The sequence below is a fragment of the Neolamprologus multifasciatus genome, chromosome 1, assembly GCF_963576455.1.
Source record: "Neolamprologus multifasciatus chromosome 1, fNeoMul1.2, whole genome shotgun sequence".
In the NCBI taxonomy this organism is placed as follows: Eukaryota; Metazoa; Chordata; class Actinopteri; order Cichliformes; family Cichlidae; genus Neolamprologus; species Neolamprologus multifasciatus.
Window position 1 is genome coordinate 29,440,048 of NC_140439.1, and position 20,453 is coordinate 29,460,500.

The 20,453-nt window shown below is 38.6% G+C and overlaps 1 protein-coding gene across 2 annotated transcripts in view; it reads left to right on the top strand.

The window, feature by feature from the left end:
* Positions 1-20,453, top strand: part of LOC146526022 (neuroplastin-like) — a 26,280-nt gene continuing 5,827 nt past the window's right edge. Inside the window, exons 1-5 of one of the 2 annotated variants that reach the window (XM_085163661.1) lie at positions 1-512; positions 11,129-11,476; positions 15,914-16,088; positions 17,172-17,266; positions 20,109-20,242. In XM_085163661.1, coding sequence (XP_085019787.1) covers positions 437-512; positions 11,129-11,476; positions 15,914-16,088; positions 17,172-17,266; positions 20,109-20,242 — 828 coding nt within the window. In that variant the 5' untranslated portion in view covers positions 1-436. The remainder of the gene's footprint in view (positions 513-11,128; positions 11,477-15,913; positions 16,089-17,171; positions 17,267-20,108; positions 20,243-20,453) is intronic. The other variant, XM_085163670.1, reaches the window with a different exon arrangement.

The window sequence follows — 20,453 nt, forward strand, 5'->3', positions numbered from 1 at the left end:
ATGTTTCGACTGCATCATTTGCCGTCGGGAATCTTTTGTGCGCTACTTTCATTTTAATCACCGAGCCGTGACCGCGAGAGCGCAAATGCGCATCGGTCTGCGCATCTTTGAATCTTCAGAACCACACTGTGGACAATCTCCCTGACATCCAAAGACCTCTCCCCCGCAATCCTACGAGGCTTCTTCGCCGTTTATGGCCGAACATCCCTGAGCCGCCGGCCTCGTTCCGGACCTTTCACTCATCGCTGCTCTCAAAAGCTCTCAGAATCAGGGAGACATTTCTACACCAAATTGAAACCGTCCTCGGCTGGCTATTTTTAAAGAACCCGGTGCAATGCTGGGCCCGTCTCTCTAGATCTTGTGATCACTAGCCTGCACGATCTCTCCTCCCACATTCGTCCGATCAAGACCCCGGTACTCTGATCGAGCCCCAACGATGCATCGTAACGCAGTGATGCTGGCTGTGGTCCTTTTGGGGAACTTGATGCTGCCTTTCATCTCTGCTCAAAACGGTAAGCAAACAGCTGTGACCATGACATTACTGTTACCATCGCATTGAGGGAAAGTGACTTGGCTTGTGTGAGGACGCGGAGGGAATTGTTTCTAAAGAGGATTTTCAGACCGCGTTAAAGCCATAGTTTCACACTAAGACTGCAATTAGACAGTAACATATATAATTTACTTACTGCCCACGTTAGTAAATACAAATACGACTGTGTTGACTGTGTTGACGTTTTTACAATGTTATTTATTGCTGTATTGAGTTTTGTTGGCGTGTTTGTAGGAATAATTTACTGTCGCAGATTATGCTGTGGAACACTAGTAAGTTTGTTTTTTTTTTTTTTACTAAGGTCTAAGATTTGCAGTTTACCTTCACTACCCACATGAGGTAGTAACCTATGGCTGTCAGTTTTAAGTTTGTTTAGTCAAAGGGGGAATTGGTAGTAAGAGTATGTCAGGCAAGACTAACATGCTCTGGATGCTGATCAAGTGACATTGTCAGCAGCAAACACAGGCAAAAGATTCACCTGATGTGTCTTGTAAACACTGCAAATACCAGGCCCTTCAGTGTCAAAGATGTGACTGAGCTTCTGCTTGACTGAAACTGTTCTGTGTTGTTCCACTTTTTTTTTTTTTTTTGCCTTGCCAGCATAAATGATCATTTCTTGTGCAAATAATTCTGTCTGTGGGAAATTCTATAGATAAAACAAATAACAGTCCCATTTTTTTTAAACATCAGATCTCCTACCAGATAGCCACAGTAGAACAAAATAAATAAAAGTATTTGGCTGATAAGTATCATTTACGAAGAGATGAAAGGATACTTATTTGGCAGTTTTTGAAAAAATCAGTGTCCTTTAATCATAATAAAACTAGCATGACTTGGTTTAAACAAATGTCAGCAACATGCTGTTGGGTGTTCCAGGCCGTCATCCTCTGATGCAGCATGTCCTGACTCCAAATTCTGTTGAATCACATCACCCAGAGGGTCTCACATATCAGCAGCCATTCATGAAATCAAGGTGGAATCTTCTGAGTCTTTATATTTTTAATGTTTAAGTATTTCTTTAGTAAGCGTAATTATGATGACGGCAGTAAGATGACATACTTCTGGAAACAAAGTGTTTAATCTCATAACTGATTCTTTTACGAATCTGATGTAGCCACATGTCAGAACCCACGTGCTCACAAACGAGTGACACTTAATCTGCTATCACAGAAAACTGTGGCAGAGAATTATGATGCATACTCATAATTTTAATGCTTAGTGTCCACCTCGGATTTGCTGCGGGGGATAATCGAACACCCACTATGCAAGAATTAATATAACATGTGTTTAGATGGTTGTTTGAGAACACTGTGAAAATTCCAGCTCTGTGGCTGCTAATTTTGCAAGTATTTCAGATCGAACATTTTCAACGTTAGCTTAGTCTAATCAACATGGGAATAACAGCTTGCACTATTTTTATATAATACAAACAACAAAAATGCTAAAATAAATTAAGTGCTGCAACAAAAATCTCAATAGTTTAAAAAAAGTGCAAAAACAACCTATGTTTATTTAGCTTGGGGCGGACACGAGACTCAAATACCAACATAGTTATATAACAAAATTATTACTCAAATTCTTGTCTTTTTTTATTGTTAATTTCTTTGAAGTGCCTGAAGTGAGTGTGCATACTGTGAGGCAAAATCAAATACACAATAATCCCTCTATTGTTTGACAAAGCTCAAGTAATGCCTTTCCAGACACTTCCTCTGGTCTCTGCCCAGTTTTATTGCCCACTCACTGAGGTCCAGTTCACACTACAGAAACACTCACACACACAATAACATCCAGTGGTCAGTGAGAGGCAGAGCTATGCCACTCAGGCTGTCTGTTTCATCTGTCTTATGTAGAAATCACAGGTTTGGTAAGTGCAATGATAAACTACTGTTAATACCAAAGGTAATATTTGCTCACATTGCATGCAAAAGCCATTTAATTTCTCTCACACAGTTCAGATTTAGGGTAATCGGTGCATGGCTTCTTATGCAATCCGAAATTTTCCTGTGATATTACAGAGTTCAGACAGTGATGTGGGGACAATAATAATTATAAGTGCATGAGATGTAATCACTGTATCTAGGAAGCAGAGGGAATTCAAGTCATTTCCTCATTCCCTGGGAAAAGTAGGCCCATATAGGTGCGCAGTTTCTGTGACAGAAATTTGGAGGGACTGTAAATAGCATCCGTCCATTCTGCCTCGTTTCTATTTTTACCACCGAGACACAGCACTGAGAACTGTGGCTTTAAGGTCCTTTTGTGAAAGTGAATCCATTAACTCTTAATGGATGGCCTCCTTGTGCACAGCTGCCCGGCCCTCTAAAGAATCACTAGGTGGCTGTGGACTATTTAAGCTGAAAGATGATGTGATCTTGATGCAAAGAAGGTACTGGCTGTTGAGAAGGTAACTAGAGCTGACCTAAGGAAATGCCTTTGCCTCTTACATAATTTCCCCCTACGAATCACGTAGTCTACTCTTTTTTGTTTTGTTTTTGCATCATCTGTGTTTGCACGAATCAAAACGTGGAGAAGGCATACTAAGATATTTTAAATAATGAGCTGATATTATCACTTACATGTTCAAATGTAACCACTGTTTTCTGTCATTGAGGGGCTCAGTTAAGACTGAGCATATATGGCATCGAAGATGGCTTCTTCTTTGGGGTTTACTATCTACGTACAAAGATAGGAAAGCTGACAAGCCACACCTAAATGCATTCCAACGTGTAAGCAACAACCCCCTCAAAAAATGTAATAATAGTTTTCTTTGTCAATAAGTGACCTTCTTTTTCTGCTTTATGTCACTTAGGCATTATCTTCGTCTGAAGCAAACAAAGCATTTTAAGATGGTTCATTTGTGAGTCTGGAAAATATGCTGTGGGACGGAAGCCAAACTCGTACACTGAGTCATGCCTGCCCACTGTGAAATCTGATATGGCCTGTACTGATTAGGAGCACCATTGCACTTTATTAAACACATTGCAGGCATACTAAATAATGATGCACATCTGTAACACACACTGTGATTTAAAAAAAAAAAAAAAAAAAAAAATATATATATATATATATATATATATATATATATCTGCTGTGCATTCAGATTCACTCCTGGCGTTTCCGCAGTTTAGCTTCTGGACTCTGATACTTACTGTTCTCGTAGCTGGGAACAACCCCAGCTATGTGTGCTGCACAAGGACTCAGGGTCAGAGAGAATATTCAATTAGGATGTTACTTTGATTTATGTGGAGCCAAACTTTCTAATGGGCATGAGTGTTTTTCAAGTGATATAGCACAACAGAAAACCTATTAGCTGATTTTCAGCTCACATTTATCGTGACAATAGTTCTAACTAAAAGTACAGTAGGAGACTTGGGAATAGCATTTGTCACCTTGTGTGGTAGACAGTACTTTGAGCACACTAGTGTAGTTCTTATTTCTGGAATTATTGTATTGTTACATCAAATAATTTGAACTCCCTTGCTTTCACTTTTGAGCAGAAGTAGGAAATGTTTAGTGGTTTTATGGGATTAAAGAATTTTTACCCCCGCACAAGGTTTATTGGGATTTAAATCTCATTAAACTGTTGCCTCTCGTCTGTGATCCCAATATCAGATTCAAGTGTTACCAGTAGAACTGAAATGGTGAGCCTGAGGCCTCCCCTTTCTGAAAACTTAGCTTGCAAGTTTTAATTACAATTATATGTGAGTCAGAAAACATGTATTCTATAACTTGTATACTTTTTACTCAGAAATATGTGAACACTGAAAGAATTTTATTAGCATTTATACATCTTTTTATTCCAGATGTTAATCCTGACCCTCTAGTAGCTATATACATTTCATGCATATATTCATTTTGGCATATATTAATATTTTAGAGACTCTGAAGCTTTAGTGAAGTGGTTTTAAGAGTAATTCTGTTTACTCTACTGAAGCACCCACAGCCAATTAGCAATAAATTTCATATGTAGTAGTTATTTTACCAGACTCGATGTACAGAATTAATATTTGGGTTCTAGCTTTGATTTTCTAACAACCAAGCTTTTAAATGCCATATATTTGCAACAATAATAAAAACAGTTAAGTTTCAGTACTGCTCTTTTCTCAAACATGCTTCTAGAGTTTTAAAGATGAGTTTCATACATACACCACTTCGTGTTTGGTAGGTACAACTTTTAGAAGTGGTTACTAGTGATGTAATATGCTGGTCATTTGGTAGGCGTTAGTGTTCAGAAACATGGAAGTAGGGTTAATTAAAGTTTTAATGAGCTCAGTGAAAAAATACATTCATAAAACCGATCCCATATGTATGTGGAGTCCTCAAATGTAAAGACACTGTTGCTGATCTAGGCATATGGATCTTACGCAATATCATGAGTCCATCTGCTAAGCTGTTATTAATGTTATATCTACAGCAGTCAAGAATAGCCTCTGTGCTGCAAATTGTAGTACCAGGGGATACTATCATTATCAGCTTTTACAATAAAACAGACTACAAGGCATTTCTTTGCTCCACTGAACTCCAACACCAACGTGAACTGGTGACTTAATTTCAGTTGGGGCCTGAATGGGATACTTCCCATTTGTCTTGTTAAATGATTTATTCTAAATAGTAACTTTATCTAAATATGCACAAACTCACAGACCTGTATTTGATTTTTTTTTAAAATTTATTTCTCCATTGCTTATGCTCCATGTTGTGTCCTGCACTTTATTTTAGCTCTGCATTTTGTAAAACAGTTTTTTCATTCATCCTACTAGATACCCAAAGCACATAGAAGCTCTTACTTAAGCCTAATCTGATGATCTCTGATGATTGCCTACAGAATTTGCTTGACAAATAGATTCCTGATCTTCCTCACTTGTTTTGTGGCACCTGTGAGGACAGAACATGTTACAGTTTTATGATTATTTTTGATATTTGGAGATTGGTGACCTTAGCTCACTCCGAGGACGGCTAAGCCTCAATTCACCCTGAAATCATATCTAAATTTTCTTTAAAAACTGGTGTTTAGATAATATATTCACACAGTTTTTTAAAATTAAAAAGTGAAAATCAAAATAAGTTATAATGTGACAAACCCAAGAAGTTTCCTGAACTTTAAAAATCCCCTTTTAGGCCACTACTGTGAAAGTTTTCAAGTATAACTGACAGGGGATTTCTAAAAATCACCCCGCAGTAAGTTCAGCTGAGACACCTGAGTTAGAAAACACAAACATTGCAGCTGTCTTTACTCGCGAGGACGGTCATAGAGCGCTCGTACTCCAGACTCGCGCTGTATTACTGTCTGCGTTCTTTATTTATACAAGCTTGTGTGTGTGTACAAAGAACTCAGAGCTGAGGTTCCCCTTTTCTAAGTCTGCATGTTCTTATAAAAGAGGAAGCTGTTAGTTGTTTATCACACAAGAGTTCATGTCAAAAGTCACGTAGACATTTGCTTAGTCATCAATAAAAGAACACATTTCATGAAGCTGATCACACTATATACAATTTTCTTTTAACAATAACAAAGACAACCAAATACAAACACTGGGCAAAACTATAATAATAATAATGATGGATTGCATTTATATAGCACTTTTCGGGACCCCTCAAAGCACTTTACAATACCACTGTTCATTCACTCTCACATTCATACACTGGTGGAGGCAGCTACAGTTGTAGCCACAGCTGCCCTGGGGCAGACTGACAGAAGCGAGGCTGCCATATCGCGCCATTGGCCCCTCTGGCCAACACCAGTAGGCGGTAGGTGAAGTGTCTTGCCCAAGGACACAACGACCGAGACTGTCCGAGCCGGGGCTCGAACCGGCAACCTTCCGATTACAAGACGAACTGCCAACTCTTGAGCCACGATCGCCCTACTATTATGACACATTTCAAATGACCTGTAAAGCATTTTATATATATATATGTATGTGTGTGTGTGTATATATATATATATATATATATATATATATATATATATATATATATATATATATATATATATATATATATATATGTATATGTGTGTGTGTGTGTGTATATATAAAAAAAAAAAAACACCCAGCACGCCCCTGCGGGTGGTTTATCCTTCAAGCTCGGGTCCTCTACCAGAGGCCTGGGAGCTTGAGGGTCCTGCGCAGTATCATAGCTGTTCCCAGGACAGTTCCCATATATATATATATATATATATATATATATATATATATATATATATATATATATATATATATATATATATATATACACATACATACATTTGTCACAGCATCAATCACGTAAAACAAAATGCTCTCACATTCACAAGCTTAAACACTTGCAAATACACACACACGCATACACATTATACACAACTAGTTCATTGGCCCTAGGGGGTTTCCTACCCTGTGCTTTCTCTGTCTGTGTTGTGGGACTGTGGACGGGGATCCAGGTTGTAGGCAGGCAGCTGACTCACTCTCAGGCTGCATGGCGGTGGTGTGGGGCTTGTTGTCAGTTCTCAGGGGAGCTTTCTTCTCTACCTGCATGAAAAGAGCATGTAGGCTTTAATAACTGTGACTTCCATTCAGCTTTAGACAGAGCGTGTTACAGACGACTGTATGTTATTTTGCGATAGTACTGTACAAATGTCAAATGGAGGTTAAGTAAGCTAAAACATTTAAGTGGGACCATGACACTATAGTTCTATGACATGACGGATTTCATTATTTTTTAGTTTGGGATCACTTAAACCATTCAATCATATAAGATTTTGACTTTCCTGATTAAATGAGTAGAATTTGAGGTAATAAAGGTTGTCACAATAACAAACTTTATTTTCCCTGAAGGAAAAAAAAAGAATATTTCGACATAGTATCAATTCATATTATTGCCCTGGTCATCCATGCCCACCTGCAGTGATTCCACTCCCCATCAGTGAGCCCATTCCACAGTTTGAGACCCACTGCTCATATTTGTTTCATTTAATGTAGTTTTCCTTTGAGGATATAGCATATAAAAACATCCACAGCTGACTTTGTTGCTGAAAAACAGACAGCTTAGGTGGTAGCCAGTTATGTCAGATCAGCCATTTTGTTGGCTTTATAATTTGCAAAAAAGAAAAGAAATTACAGGTACTGTTATAATGCACAACAACCTGATAAGACATTGGTGTGGGTAAAGTGAGATTGACTGAAATTAGTCACATTTAGCAACAGAGCACGTGAAATTGTACTGTGGTACATGAAAGTATAGCTGTGACACAGATAACATCTCCGTTTTCAGAGCTATCTTTAAAACCTACAGACAGAATGTAAATGATACTCTAAAGATTTTTGGAGTAAACATTTCTGCACTCTGCAGACCTTTCAAGTGCCTGAAATATAAGCAGAGCCTTTATTTGCATGCCTTCAGTAGCTGATGAGCAGCATACAGGATCTCTCCTCACAGACGAGTCTACTTCTCGTTAGACTTTCTTGATAGATCATTCCAGATGTCAGGCTGTTATATACACCATGTTATATTCTGTTTTTATTTGCATACACTGTGCACAAACAGCGAACCTGACTTTCTAATGTGATGCAAGTTCACCAAGTCCCTTGCACCAAAGTTTGTTTTCAATACTTTGTATTTTGAGGAATTAGACGACACCCATCCTCAGGCAGTATTGGTGTATAATGCATAAAATTAATTTAGACTACAATAAAAATGGAATCAGCTTTGCAAAATGTGTTTATCACCAAGCTATCACCAAGCCGCTGAGATCATTCCACCAGTCATACCACCATTCTCTGTCACTTCTCGTCTCCCAACATGATTTGAAATGAATAAGTACCAGCTGGCTGCTTTGCGTTTTGTTTTCACTGCCAGTGTAAGCTCCTTGTTTAAACAACTTGAAAATTGGTCTGCTCATTGGCCTGGTGTTTGTGTAGTTTGTTTCTATGAGTATTTCTCCAGAGTCTCCCTGCGCTTGAATTTAAATTGAGTCGTCAGTTTCTTTACACCTTGGAGGACATTCATTATGTTTTTTTTGGTTTTTTTGAGTAGTTATACTGTAATTTTGTGATCTCATGCATGGATGACTCTAGTTGTATGTGTCATGTGACACAGCCGGTTACTGAGAGTGAGATAGTAAGTGTTCAGTTATACTGAAATATTGCTTTAAATGTGTAGGCGGAAAGGCTAGGATTCACCCTGTGGGATAATGTGGTGAGCTTGATGGGCCCAGATGTTTCCAGAGAAAAGAAACAAATGCTAATTACTCTGCATATCTCTAGGCATTGCACATAGTTGTTGCACCTAATATCCCCAGACACATCTCTAGCAGGAAGACTGCATTTTTTAAAGATTTTTGCTAAATTCTCTTCAAAAATGTTCTTTTCTATCAGAAATTTTATTTTCACTTGGCTTCATGTAACCAGGGAGTTGTTGGGTAGCACCCTTGAAATCATTTCATTAAATTAAATTCATAATTTCTTAAAACATTGAAAATCTTACCTTTAAACTAACAGCCCTGAAAAATGCTTTGTGTTTTGGCATTATACAAATGGACTTTTTACTCATTCACCTGTTAGTTAAACCTTAAATCAAATACTTTAAATGAAATATTAGTGGATTCATTGTGGGGGTGAATACTGCAGTTACACTCCTTCCTTGGGCTTCTACAAGCTTATCTGTTCGTGTGCCTAGGATACATAACTTTGAGCAGCACAGACAGATCTAGGAGGGCCTGTAAGCCGTTGTATTTAGACACAACAAACAGTCTAGCACTCGGGAGACCCAAGGCTTTTCATTCCCATTTCCTGTACCGGAATTGAGGGCAGTGTTAAGGCAGCATATTTTTCTAATGATTTAAGCACGTGTGGTTTACAGCTGACAAAGCTATAGGGCCAGCAGAGAACAGTGTCTGTGGTCCAGGTGATTTGTCATTAAATCGGGTTCATTAAGTCTGCCAGTGTTTTGCTGGGCTATCTACTGACATGGAACAGGGTCGTGAATCAGGCACAGATCCATGCCTATGGATGCCATGGGTGGATTATGGAATTATTTGTGAAATTCACCATATTTCATGTTTCGTGTATAACACACAAAGACAGTCAGGCTGTCTGTCTGAGCGGCAGACTTGGGAGATCGCATACCAGTATCGGAGAGATGAGGGCATATTCAAGTTTCACATTACGATGGAAAAGCTAGTTGAACTCAGACTGTGTTATACCACTGTGACCATATGTGAATTTTGAAAACCTGCTCTTAAAGTCTAGCTTATCCAAAATGTAAGCAGCCTGACCTAATTTCTAGCATTAGCAGGAAGAGCTGATATGGATGAAAAGAGATTATAATGCATACATACAGTTACATTTATTTAGGACAATTTTGGTGAAGTACTATACATAGGCAATATGAAAATTGACAAAGGCAGATGTTTTCTTTATTATTTTCCATGCTAAAGGTTTACAAAATACAAAAAAAAAAATCATTTCATTTACAAGAATTAGTTGCATTGCTAAGAGTGGGGCACACACAATCTGACGTATATTCAATTTCCTCCTACAGTTCAGTGGCATACATGTTTTGTGAACTGGTGTAAATACCCTCTGAGTGTGAAAGGGGGTGTGAATATGTTTGTCTGTCTCTATGTGTTAGCCCTGTGACAGACTGGCTGCACCTCACCTCTCAGCCAACATGTGCTGGGATAGACTCCAGCAACCTATGATCCTGAAAAAAGATCAGTGATTTTGGAAATCAAATCGATGGTTATAGGAAACTGATATTTGTATTTATTCATGATACTTGTCTAACTAACAAGCTAAAATCTTTGTTGGAGGTAATAACTGCATGCAACGGTTAAATCTCCAATATTTTGTTATTTCGTTTGAGAGTTCAACAGTTAAATATCATTTCTTCCTCTGACAGGGTGGCATGAAGTTCAAGGTAAACCTTTCTTGATCATTGCGTTTGACAAATCTGTTTTGGATTTGTTACAGTGTTTGCATTCAGTAGTACCAAATACATATAACATGATATTTTCACCTTAATGTTGTCAAATAGGTGTGATGCCCTGACTACTAGGACACAATAGCTGAAAATAGAGTTAGGTCATTGTTCAATTGGCAAACAAGCCATTAAAAAATGATTACGGTACATGGCACTAGGTAAACAGTTCCCCTTCTCCATATTCTTGTGTCTATGGACCGCATTTAATGTACTGATTTTGTCTTTTTGTTCAAGAATATACACATGAAAGGTACATCCCATATCTCCGTATGGTTACATGTGAAAGAGACAAAAAGAAAAGGCAAACAAGATATCAAGCACTATTTGCAGCTGGCACTGTTTTACGACTGGTTGACTATGACTTTGTGTGACAGTTGGCCTTAAGTGGGCCAGGGAACCTTGACGTTGAATGGACTGGATTTACAGAATCATTAACCTTTTTTTTAACCTATCAATAATTTCAGGCTTGCTGCTTTTTGATTTGCCTTTAATCATCCTCTCTTTTGTTTATATGTTCTCTGATCCTATTAATTTCCTTCTCTTTTCCCTGGCCTTTCCATGCCTTCCTTCTGCTCTAACCCTCTTCTACCCTTTCCTTCCCTGCCATCCTGATACGCTTTTCCTCTCTAGCTGGGTTTGTCAAGTCTCCACTCTCAGAGACTAAGCTTACAGGAGACACCTTTGAGCTGTACTGCGAGGTGGTCGGTTACCCCACTCCAGAGATCCAGTGGTGGTATGCTGAGGTCAACCGAGCTGACTCCTTCAAGCAGCTGTGGGACGGAGCCCGCAAACGTCGGGTATCTATCAACACAGCCTACGGCACCAATGGAGTCAGTGTGCTCGGTATCACACGCCTCACACTGGAGGACTCTGGGACCTATGAATGTCGGGCAAGCAACGACCCCAGGCGCAATGACCTCCGACAAAACCCAGCCATCACTTGGATCCGCGCCCAGGCCACCATTTCGGTGCTACAGAGTGAGTGGTCTATGTCCCATAGTATCTAGATGGTCAACAAACTACAAATCCCCACTCCCAACCACTCAAGGCTGTTAAAACCTCTCAAGAGCTCACCCTCACTGCAACAGTCACTGGCCAGGCTTGAAAAAAATGGAAAAAAAAAACCATTATTCAAATTCCTTTCTTAACTTGATTTATAACTTTATAACTCTTAACAGAAAAAAATATTCAAATTGTATAAATGGCTTCCTTTTTGTGTTTTGTTTTCATTAATATTAAATTAGATTTGGTAAATATTTCTGTTCTCTTTCTGTTCACTATTCCCTGTCTTTCCAAAATCCATTGAGCATCTTGTTGTAAATGACCACAAACCCAGGAACTTTACCCAGTCTCAATCTGCATTTTCTTCTTTCTACCTGCAGCAAACCTTTGTTCTTACTGTCTCATTTGTCCTTTTACAATATTTTAATCATTATCTATTTCTCTGTATCCTAATTCTGACCCATTTCCTATTCCTAAATTTATTTGTGACACTTATTGCTTTAACATTAAGCTGTGTCTCTTACATTGTGTGGCTTGTTTTGTTTACTTCAAAGACCTGCCTGCTAAATGCAGTGGAAATCTAGTGGTGCTTTGAAGTAATGGAGCTTTTCATTTGGCTTTCTCACTCTGGGCACGGTGCAAATGGGACTGAAAGAAGACACAAGGAGGGCTCTGCTAAGGTGTAAAACAGTGATTCCTGCTGTCAACTCCTTCCTGATAAAAGCAAACATTTTCTGCTTTCAAATTTGTGTGTGGTAATCCAATAAAGGATGGAAATGTAAGGGAGCTGTGCATGTCTCTCTCCAGATGAGACAGACTTAACTTGTACACAACAGTCCCTCTGGACCTCCCTGTGCAATGTGTTACCTTGTGCCTTCTCAGCCATGAAGAGTGTGACTGTGAATCAGTAATGACATTATATCCTTTAACCCTCTACTCAATTCACTCAAACAGTCATACAAACCGAGTTTTAACTGGACCCTTCTATCCTGTGCATGCTTCAGTGCTCTGCCCACTAGAGCACAGGGACATGTGGAATGTTGTTAGTCACAGTGAAGCTATCGGAGAAGTTTAGATGAGTCTGATTTTTGCCGGCTCTTCTGATTGGACTGACATATTTTGATTCATGTGTGAGTGCTATTTGTTAGGATTGGGGCTGATTTAATTTATGCCCTCATTCAAAATGGTGAAAAGGGCACTAGGGTCGTGGTTAGCAGTTCACTTGGGTTATTTGCATGTTATTTTCTCTCCAAATCCTTCAGGTCCTAAATATATTCTGTCATTACTGAGGAGTAAATGTTCTATCCATATACATGTAGTATGCAAATATTACATGTATATTACAGGCTATACATTATAGCCTAGCAATAGTTTGTCACTCAGGAAATGTGCAACAGTCTGGTTGTCTTGTTTGTTTTGGTCCCTTTTCCCCTTAATTTACTTTGTTAATGTGCATCACTCCAGAGAATATGCCAAAAAAGATCTAAATATATAAATATATATGCATATTTGATTTCAGCTACAAGGCTTTTTTTAATTACTGAAAAAATTGAAATCTACTGCAGATAATTTTTTTTTATTGTGTATGTGCCTAATTAACATGTGTTTAAAGTGATACTGTACCCAAAGGTATGAAACACTCAAATATTTTTTGGGTTCATAACAAATGAATAGCCATTTGGGAAATATTGATGCCACTCATGTGACTATGATGAATGCTACAGCCAGTTAGCTTAGCTTCAAATGGAAACAAAAGCAGAAAGGCTAAAGCTGATACCTGCTTCCAAGTTCCACATAAAAAGGCAGTAACTGCAACCTCATCAATTAACTGAGTGTGTTTACAAAACTAGTTATTGGTAGATAATCTTTATGCTAGGCAGCTGTCTGTAGCTTCATATATTTTACACCAACATGAAAGTGGTTTGTATGTTCTCATTTGATTTTCAATGAGAAAGCGAATGAGTATATTTCCCAAAATGCTGTTCTTTAACTGTAACTTACATTGCAATTCATGTTACTTACAACCAAACCCAATAGTAAAGTTTGTCACATTGGGAAAAATATCAGAATATCTGGAAAAATCCCCTACACACACACACACCAAAATATGGCTAAATACATCAGTTTCGCATTATAAAGGACTTACTCTGCTGGAGTGGCTTGAGTATAAAAGCTGCATAAAAATACTTTTTTGTTTTTATAATTTTGACCACTACCAATTCAAATCAAAGTTTTTTTTCTCTAAAAAAACAAAACAAAATACAAAACATAAATCTTTTCCATAGCATTTCAAGGGTTGAGTGTTTCATACTCAGATAGCTTCACATAGAGCTTGTGTGGAGTATCACTAAAGCTAACTACACACAACAAATCTCACTGGATTTTGAGCGCAGACATAATGTACACCCAGAAAGCAAGGTAGCATCCTAACTGTCATAATGGTACGAATTGCAAAGAAATATTATTATTGTTATTATTATTATTATTATTATTATCATTGAGTTCTTCAGAGCATTTAGCTCCACCACATGCTCAGAATGTGGTTTTCCTTGACGGTGCACCTTTCCTGTTTTAATATGCTACAAAGAAGTTATGAGGCCTGCCCCCGCCCTTTAAAATGACACAACACAACTGTGACACAGCCACTGCTAAGTTGATTAGTATGTCTAAGCTGTTAAGATTATTTGATTTAATAAATCTTGGCAAACTCCAAAGCTACTTAAAAATGAAAACATATCTGTCAAGTATCTGCCAATCAGTTTGATCTAACCATCCAACCTCAAAGTAGCACTGTATTAGAGTAGCTGCCAGAGGAAAAGACTAGGTTTTGTGATAGCATAATTCATATAGAGACACATTTCATATTTGGTTACATTCTGGTATGACAATATATTATCCAGTAATTACCAGATTTTAAGTAGTGACAAGGTGTCCTACAAACAACCTCTGGTTAAATTGCCTGTGGACCATTGTGCCGTGTTTGCTAAATGTTAATTTATGTACCTCATGTTGTGCGTTTGTACGCATGACTCGAACATACTATTAATAGTTCATGTGGCTCTGCTTGGTGGGGGAGAGAGAGAGATAAGGGGGGAGGGGAGAGACTTCCCCTTAGCTATTGAGTGTACAGGATTACAGCAAGAGGGTACCACACATGCTAACAGAAGTCAATTGCTAGTCTCAGTAGCCCTTCTTTCCCCTCTCTCTCCTTTTGCCTTGCTAGTGGCCTTGCAGAAGCAGCCAGTAGTAGGGTTATGATGCTTCTCCTCTCTGCTCCTCCCCTCGGGGGCTCCATTGTTGCCATGGTTGGCCAGCCCGGGAGGAGGAGGAGGAGGAGGGGGAGGGGCAGTGGGGAGGAAGCTTCTCGCTAACTACTCAAGGCAGAGCAAAGAGCACCTCGCTCTCGGATGACATCTTCCCTGATTGTCCATGAAGAATTGACCCTGGTATTGTTTGGTAACCAGTGTGGTTAGCTATTTAAACATCTACATATACATTCAGCTCCATAATGTCAAAAGGTCTGTTCACTTATGTAAATTATTATCTCAGATGTCTCATTTGTAAGACTGTAGCTCACAATTAACTGAAAAATGTGGCCTCATGTCATATGTTACACTTCCATAATTAAGCATATATGGCTAATGCAAACCATCTCATTATGTATATATTTTTTCCTGTGGATATGGGTTAGGTTACAAGCTCAGCAAAGTTTAAGAGGCTAATAGCTGCAACAGCTCTTAAAACAACAGTCATACTCAGGGTTACCTCTAGAAAAAGCCAAGTTTAAGAATAGGTAAATCATGAAGCACAAACAGTTTATAACACTACTGGCCCGAGAACACTCACTGTCAATCATTAATCTGTTTTTTTTTTTTCTGTGATGAAGTGTCTAAACTTTTGTGCAATGCACAAGTTGTGTTTTGTGATTACATGCTGGTTATGAATGAGGCCCCTGATCATCAGGTACATATAATGTGATGATGTTTTCAAGTTGGCAGTAGTTTAATCAGGAATTTGGGTGGTACACCATCCAGCTTTATAATTAACCTTACTGCAGATGTCAGTTAAAACGTGTCCGTGTTAGTAGAACACAGTGTGAGAGCCACAATTCATATTTTACCTTGGTAGATCAGTTAAGCCTTTATTTTACTGCTGTAAATAAATGAAACATTCAGGTAGTACTGTGGATAATTGCTATACACAAGATTAATATTATACGCAGAGCATCCTGGTGGTTTCATGTCCTATTATGCTTTTTGTTTATTTGTTATGTGAACTTCACTTCATAGACACCCTCCTACACAGATCATATAAAAACAGAATACAGCCTACAGCAAGTACAGCATGGGAGGAAGGATAGAAACAGATTTGAGCCTTATGTTCTGGGATAAGTTTTGACTCTCTGTCTTCCAGAACCAAAGATCAATGCCTCTGATCAGACCAGCTTAACAGCAGACACCTCTAGTAAACAAGTAATCCTGCAGTGTAACCTCACTACTGCCCATACACGCCACAAGGAAAGCTTCTGGATGAAAAATGGACAGGATATCCCCAACACACGGACGGAACAGAAGGACACAATATACAGGTGACACAAAGATTTTCCTCCTTGTTCCAAGTTGGACGCGCAGTGTAGGAGAGAATAAGTAATGAGATTAAGTGATTTCGGTAATGTAAGTAAATGAGAATTCACCTACAAATTATCTAAATGATTCATGTAACCTGAAGGTTATTATCCCAGTAAAAACAGTGCCAAGTTAATCTCGCCTTGTCATATTTATCTCTGTAGGGGACTTGAGCAGTGCTTAAAGAGCAGCACCTTGCAAAGCCAAAGTCTTACGCTAATTAGGGTCTAAGCCTGAAAGGTGACTGTTGTACAGAGTTTCAGTTGTAAACCACAGTGTAGTGACATTTCCTGTCCTACAAAAAACAGTCAGTGTGACTGTTTGTGATGAGTTCCTGTAGAAAAAGAAGAGACAGGAACTACGTTAAAATTAAAATGTACATACAGTCTTACTCAAAAATACAAAGAGACAGTATCAATTATTCTCAATTTAACTTGAGAATCCAGGTAATTCAGACTTCTGTATGTGCTTGTTTTCAAATATTTTACAATTACTTATTGAAACCTGGGTTGAAATTCATTTCTGACTTCCCATTTAAAGTTTATCACTGCGTTAAATCAATCAATCAAATCAAGATAAATCATATCTTAAATCATATCTCTGCATTTATTTAGAAATGAAAAAGTGAAACCTTTATTATAGCCTAAAGTACCAACTAGTTGTTGCTTCCTGTTGTCACACAGTATAGTCATTGGAGCACAAAGCTACTGTCGCCCCCAAAGACATACCACAGACTCTCTCTAGCCACAAGATAAGACCAATTGGTCACTTCCTTGTCACATTACATCAGTAATACACTGAAGAGTACAGCTAAAATGCCTATGGTGCCCTTCTCTGCAGTATGCAGAACTGCTGTTCCGTAATACAGCAGCATAATGCCAACATTTGTCTCCAATGGCCTTCTGGGCTTTTACTGCTGCAGTTCAGTAAACTAATTATTAAAGTTAACCTGGAATTATTTTACATTACTTGACTGCTTAAAGTGTAAGTTACTGGTAAGTGACTGGTGGTATGGAATAATTGCTTTTGATATATTTTTATTGCAGAATCAACAAGCCACGTGCTGATGATTCTGGGGAATATATGTGTGTTTACACATTTGACACAGCACCAAATGCCAACGCTACGATTGAAGTAAAAGGTATGATTTCTACATGTCATAAAACAAGTCAGTAAGACAAGAATAATATTGCTTGATGTTAGCAAACATGATATGATTGAAAAATGTTAGCTGACTTCCTCCCTGGTGTATTCAGATTTTGAGAAAGCACTGACATTTTAGCTCACTGCATGATGACATGGTAATGCCATTTGTGGTTTCCCATTGAGAGATGGAAAACATTAACCACCTAAAGCTCTGTAAAGAGAGCCTAAGTTTACGAAGGTGTTTGCATTCATCCAGTGCAGTCGTGATGACAGGGAGTATTCCTGAGGCTGCTGTCAGTCTTGGCTTTCACTGAGACTTTCACTGAGACAACACTCTAGCAAAATGGACAGGCACTGCACATGCTCTCCAAAACATGCAAATCACAAAGCCCACTTGGAGGCATCCTTATATACAGTTTACTAAACAAACTGGTTAATATGATTGGTTTTTTTTGTTTGTTTTGAGGGTTTTTTGGATAGAATTAACAATAGAGAAAATTATGAAAATGAACTAGGCCATTTGACGTAACAGCAGGAAAGCTAACCAGAGAACAACTGTGTCGCTTTCATTCAAGCTGACAGTGAAGCCATCAACTTGAATAAGGGATTGAGTAAGGGCAAGTGAAACCCTCTTCAAGAGAAGCTTGCCTGTGTGTAGTGCTTAAGCCAATTTGCTGTGGCATGGCTATGGTGCATACTGAGCATGCCCTGCCTCTTACTCTGTGGCTGTCTTAAAGCGCTGCCTGATTGCATAACATGGATGATGACCGTGTGTGTTCTGCTTGCACTGGATCGTGAGATGATGGGACACATCACTATTCAAACTGAAGTGTCCTAGCCATCACTGGACTGCAGGCCTCTGACTTTTGAAGCTTGCTATCTGTCCCGGACGAAAAATCAGTGGGCTGATGAAAAGACTTCATCATATGCTCATTATTATTATTTTTTCCATTCAATTTTCAGATATATTTTAAATAGCCAAACATTTTGGTGTCCAGTGTGAGTACCATTGCTGGATAAAGAATTTTCTTCAGTTCTTAACTGTTTTTGTGATTTTTCTAGAGGTGTTTGAGATCTCTTGTGACCCAGGTAGCAAGCCCACTGTTAAGCAAGCCAGCTTTGCACTGCACTACTGGCAGCAGTTCACTGAGATCCCTCGCCTACAGTGTCCTTGGCACACTCATCCTTGCAGGACTCAGCTCAGAGGCAACAGATGGAGGGTTCTGTGATGTTGTAGGATTAAGGCTCTGAATCCGGTCCCAGCCATCTCTGTGGCACGAGTAGAGTTTATTGTCTGTGACACTAAGCTTACCACAAATACATATTTGGTACCTCGTATTTCACAAATTTCCTTAAATTCTAAGCACATTTCTCCTATGAAATGTCTTAATTTGAATCCTGATCCCTTTCCTCAAGAGAAATTGAGAATGCAGAAATCGAGAGTCACAATCTGTGCTGTAGGTAAAATTATAATTAGAAAGCGAACTAAAGAAAGATTTAAAACTATTTAACATCTACTATCCTGACCAACTTTTAACATTTTTCTATGACCTTGCTCTTTCTAACACAGACCTCTCGCGTACCTCTGTCTAGCACACAGAGATTAATAATCACAGGCAGGAGTGTGAAATGGAGGTTTCTGTCTGTTTTAGCACCACTCCGAGGGCTGTCTCTGTGCTGTCAGTCACTGACATAATACGGTCAGGATAAGGCACAAATGAGCATAACCACTCCCCTGCTGAGGGAGCACGTGTGCTCCATAATTAGAGTGGGATGATGTCACAGAAGAGCTCAGACCCCTCCTGCTCCATCCATGCGCAGCTGAAAAATGCTCACTCCAGGCCTCTCTTATCCTGCTTAATTGCATGGAAGGAATCATTGTAATTTTTGAGGATTAGTGAAAAAAAAAGGAACAGCTATTTTCTTGATGCTGTGGAGAGTTCATGTTTCACTTTTTAGAAAGACTTCTTTTCATATATCAGTATGACTTGGCACGTGTTGCAGTGCTTTATGGCATATGCCTGGATTTATTAAGCTCATAACCCCTGTTTAATTTTCATTATCAGTTAATTCATTAGTCAGAGCCAATTTGCACATTTTTTTGTGGAACTCACTGAAGAGTTTTTTGAATGGAAACATCTGGAGGCACTCATATCATACTGATAACCCTGTTCCTTTATGAATTATATCCTGCTGCTTTTTATCTGTTCCAATGTGATATTCTCTAATGCGTGTTTGGGAGTAGAGTACATGCTTACAAAATAACTAAACATCAAAAATGGCACTTCTTAATAAAAGCTGTATTTCTTTGCAAACCTCTATTCTGAGTGAAATGCTATTTTGCACATAGGGTTTATTTTATTGCAATGTTTGCCCAGCTGAAGAGTCACAGGTGGTTAGTTTGTTTCCATATTTAGGCTGAAAGGGTGTGAGATACATTTTCCAGTGTCTTAACAACATTTTTAATAATAAAAACATCTAAATCCATAACGTTTTGATTGTTGTGTATGAAAAAAAAGAGTAATCAAAAGAGTTAACTGCAAATATAGTGCAGATACCCATTTACCTTAGCATACTAGATGAACCGCTACTTAAGGAGAAAAAAATGCAAGCTTGAAATGTAAAATACAAAGTGATGTAAGACTTTTTTCCCCAAATGTCTTCCTGTAATCTTTCAGAAAATTTCAGAAGAAACTGAAGGAATTAATCCAATCCTAGAGTATACTAGCCTCTAAATACCCTATGTAGTCCTCATTTATGCCATCTGGTAGAGGTTTAAATGTTGCATTGAATGTCTTACATCAATATTGTTTTTTTAATTTATATGACCTTTTCAGCAAAACCGGATATCACTGGCCACAAGCGAAGTGAAAACAAAAATGAGGGGGAGAATGCAACGCTTTACTGCAAGTCTGTCGGTTACCCACATCCCACCTGGACATGGCGTAAGATGGATGGAAAATCCCCAATGGTATATAAATATATGTATACATATATATTGCATCTTTATAAAAATTAATATTTTTTGGATGGAGAGAGGGGAGGGACATGTAGCAAAGGGTCCCAGGTCGGATTTCAACCCAGGCCGCCGCTCTCCAGCCATGGAGCGTGTGGTTGCCTGCGGACCCACTGAGCTAAACTGGCACCGCTATATATTGCATAATTTTTAAAATGATAAAAAT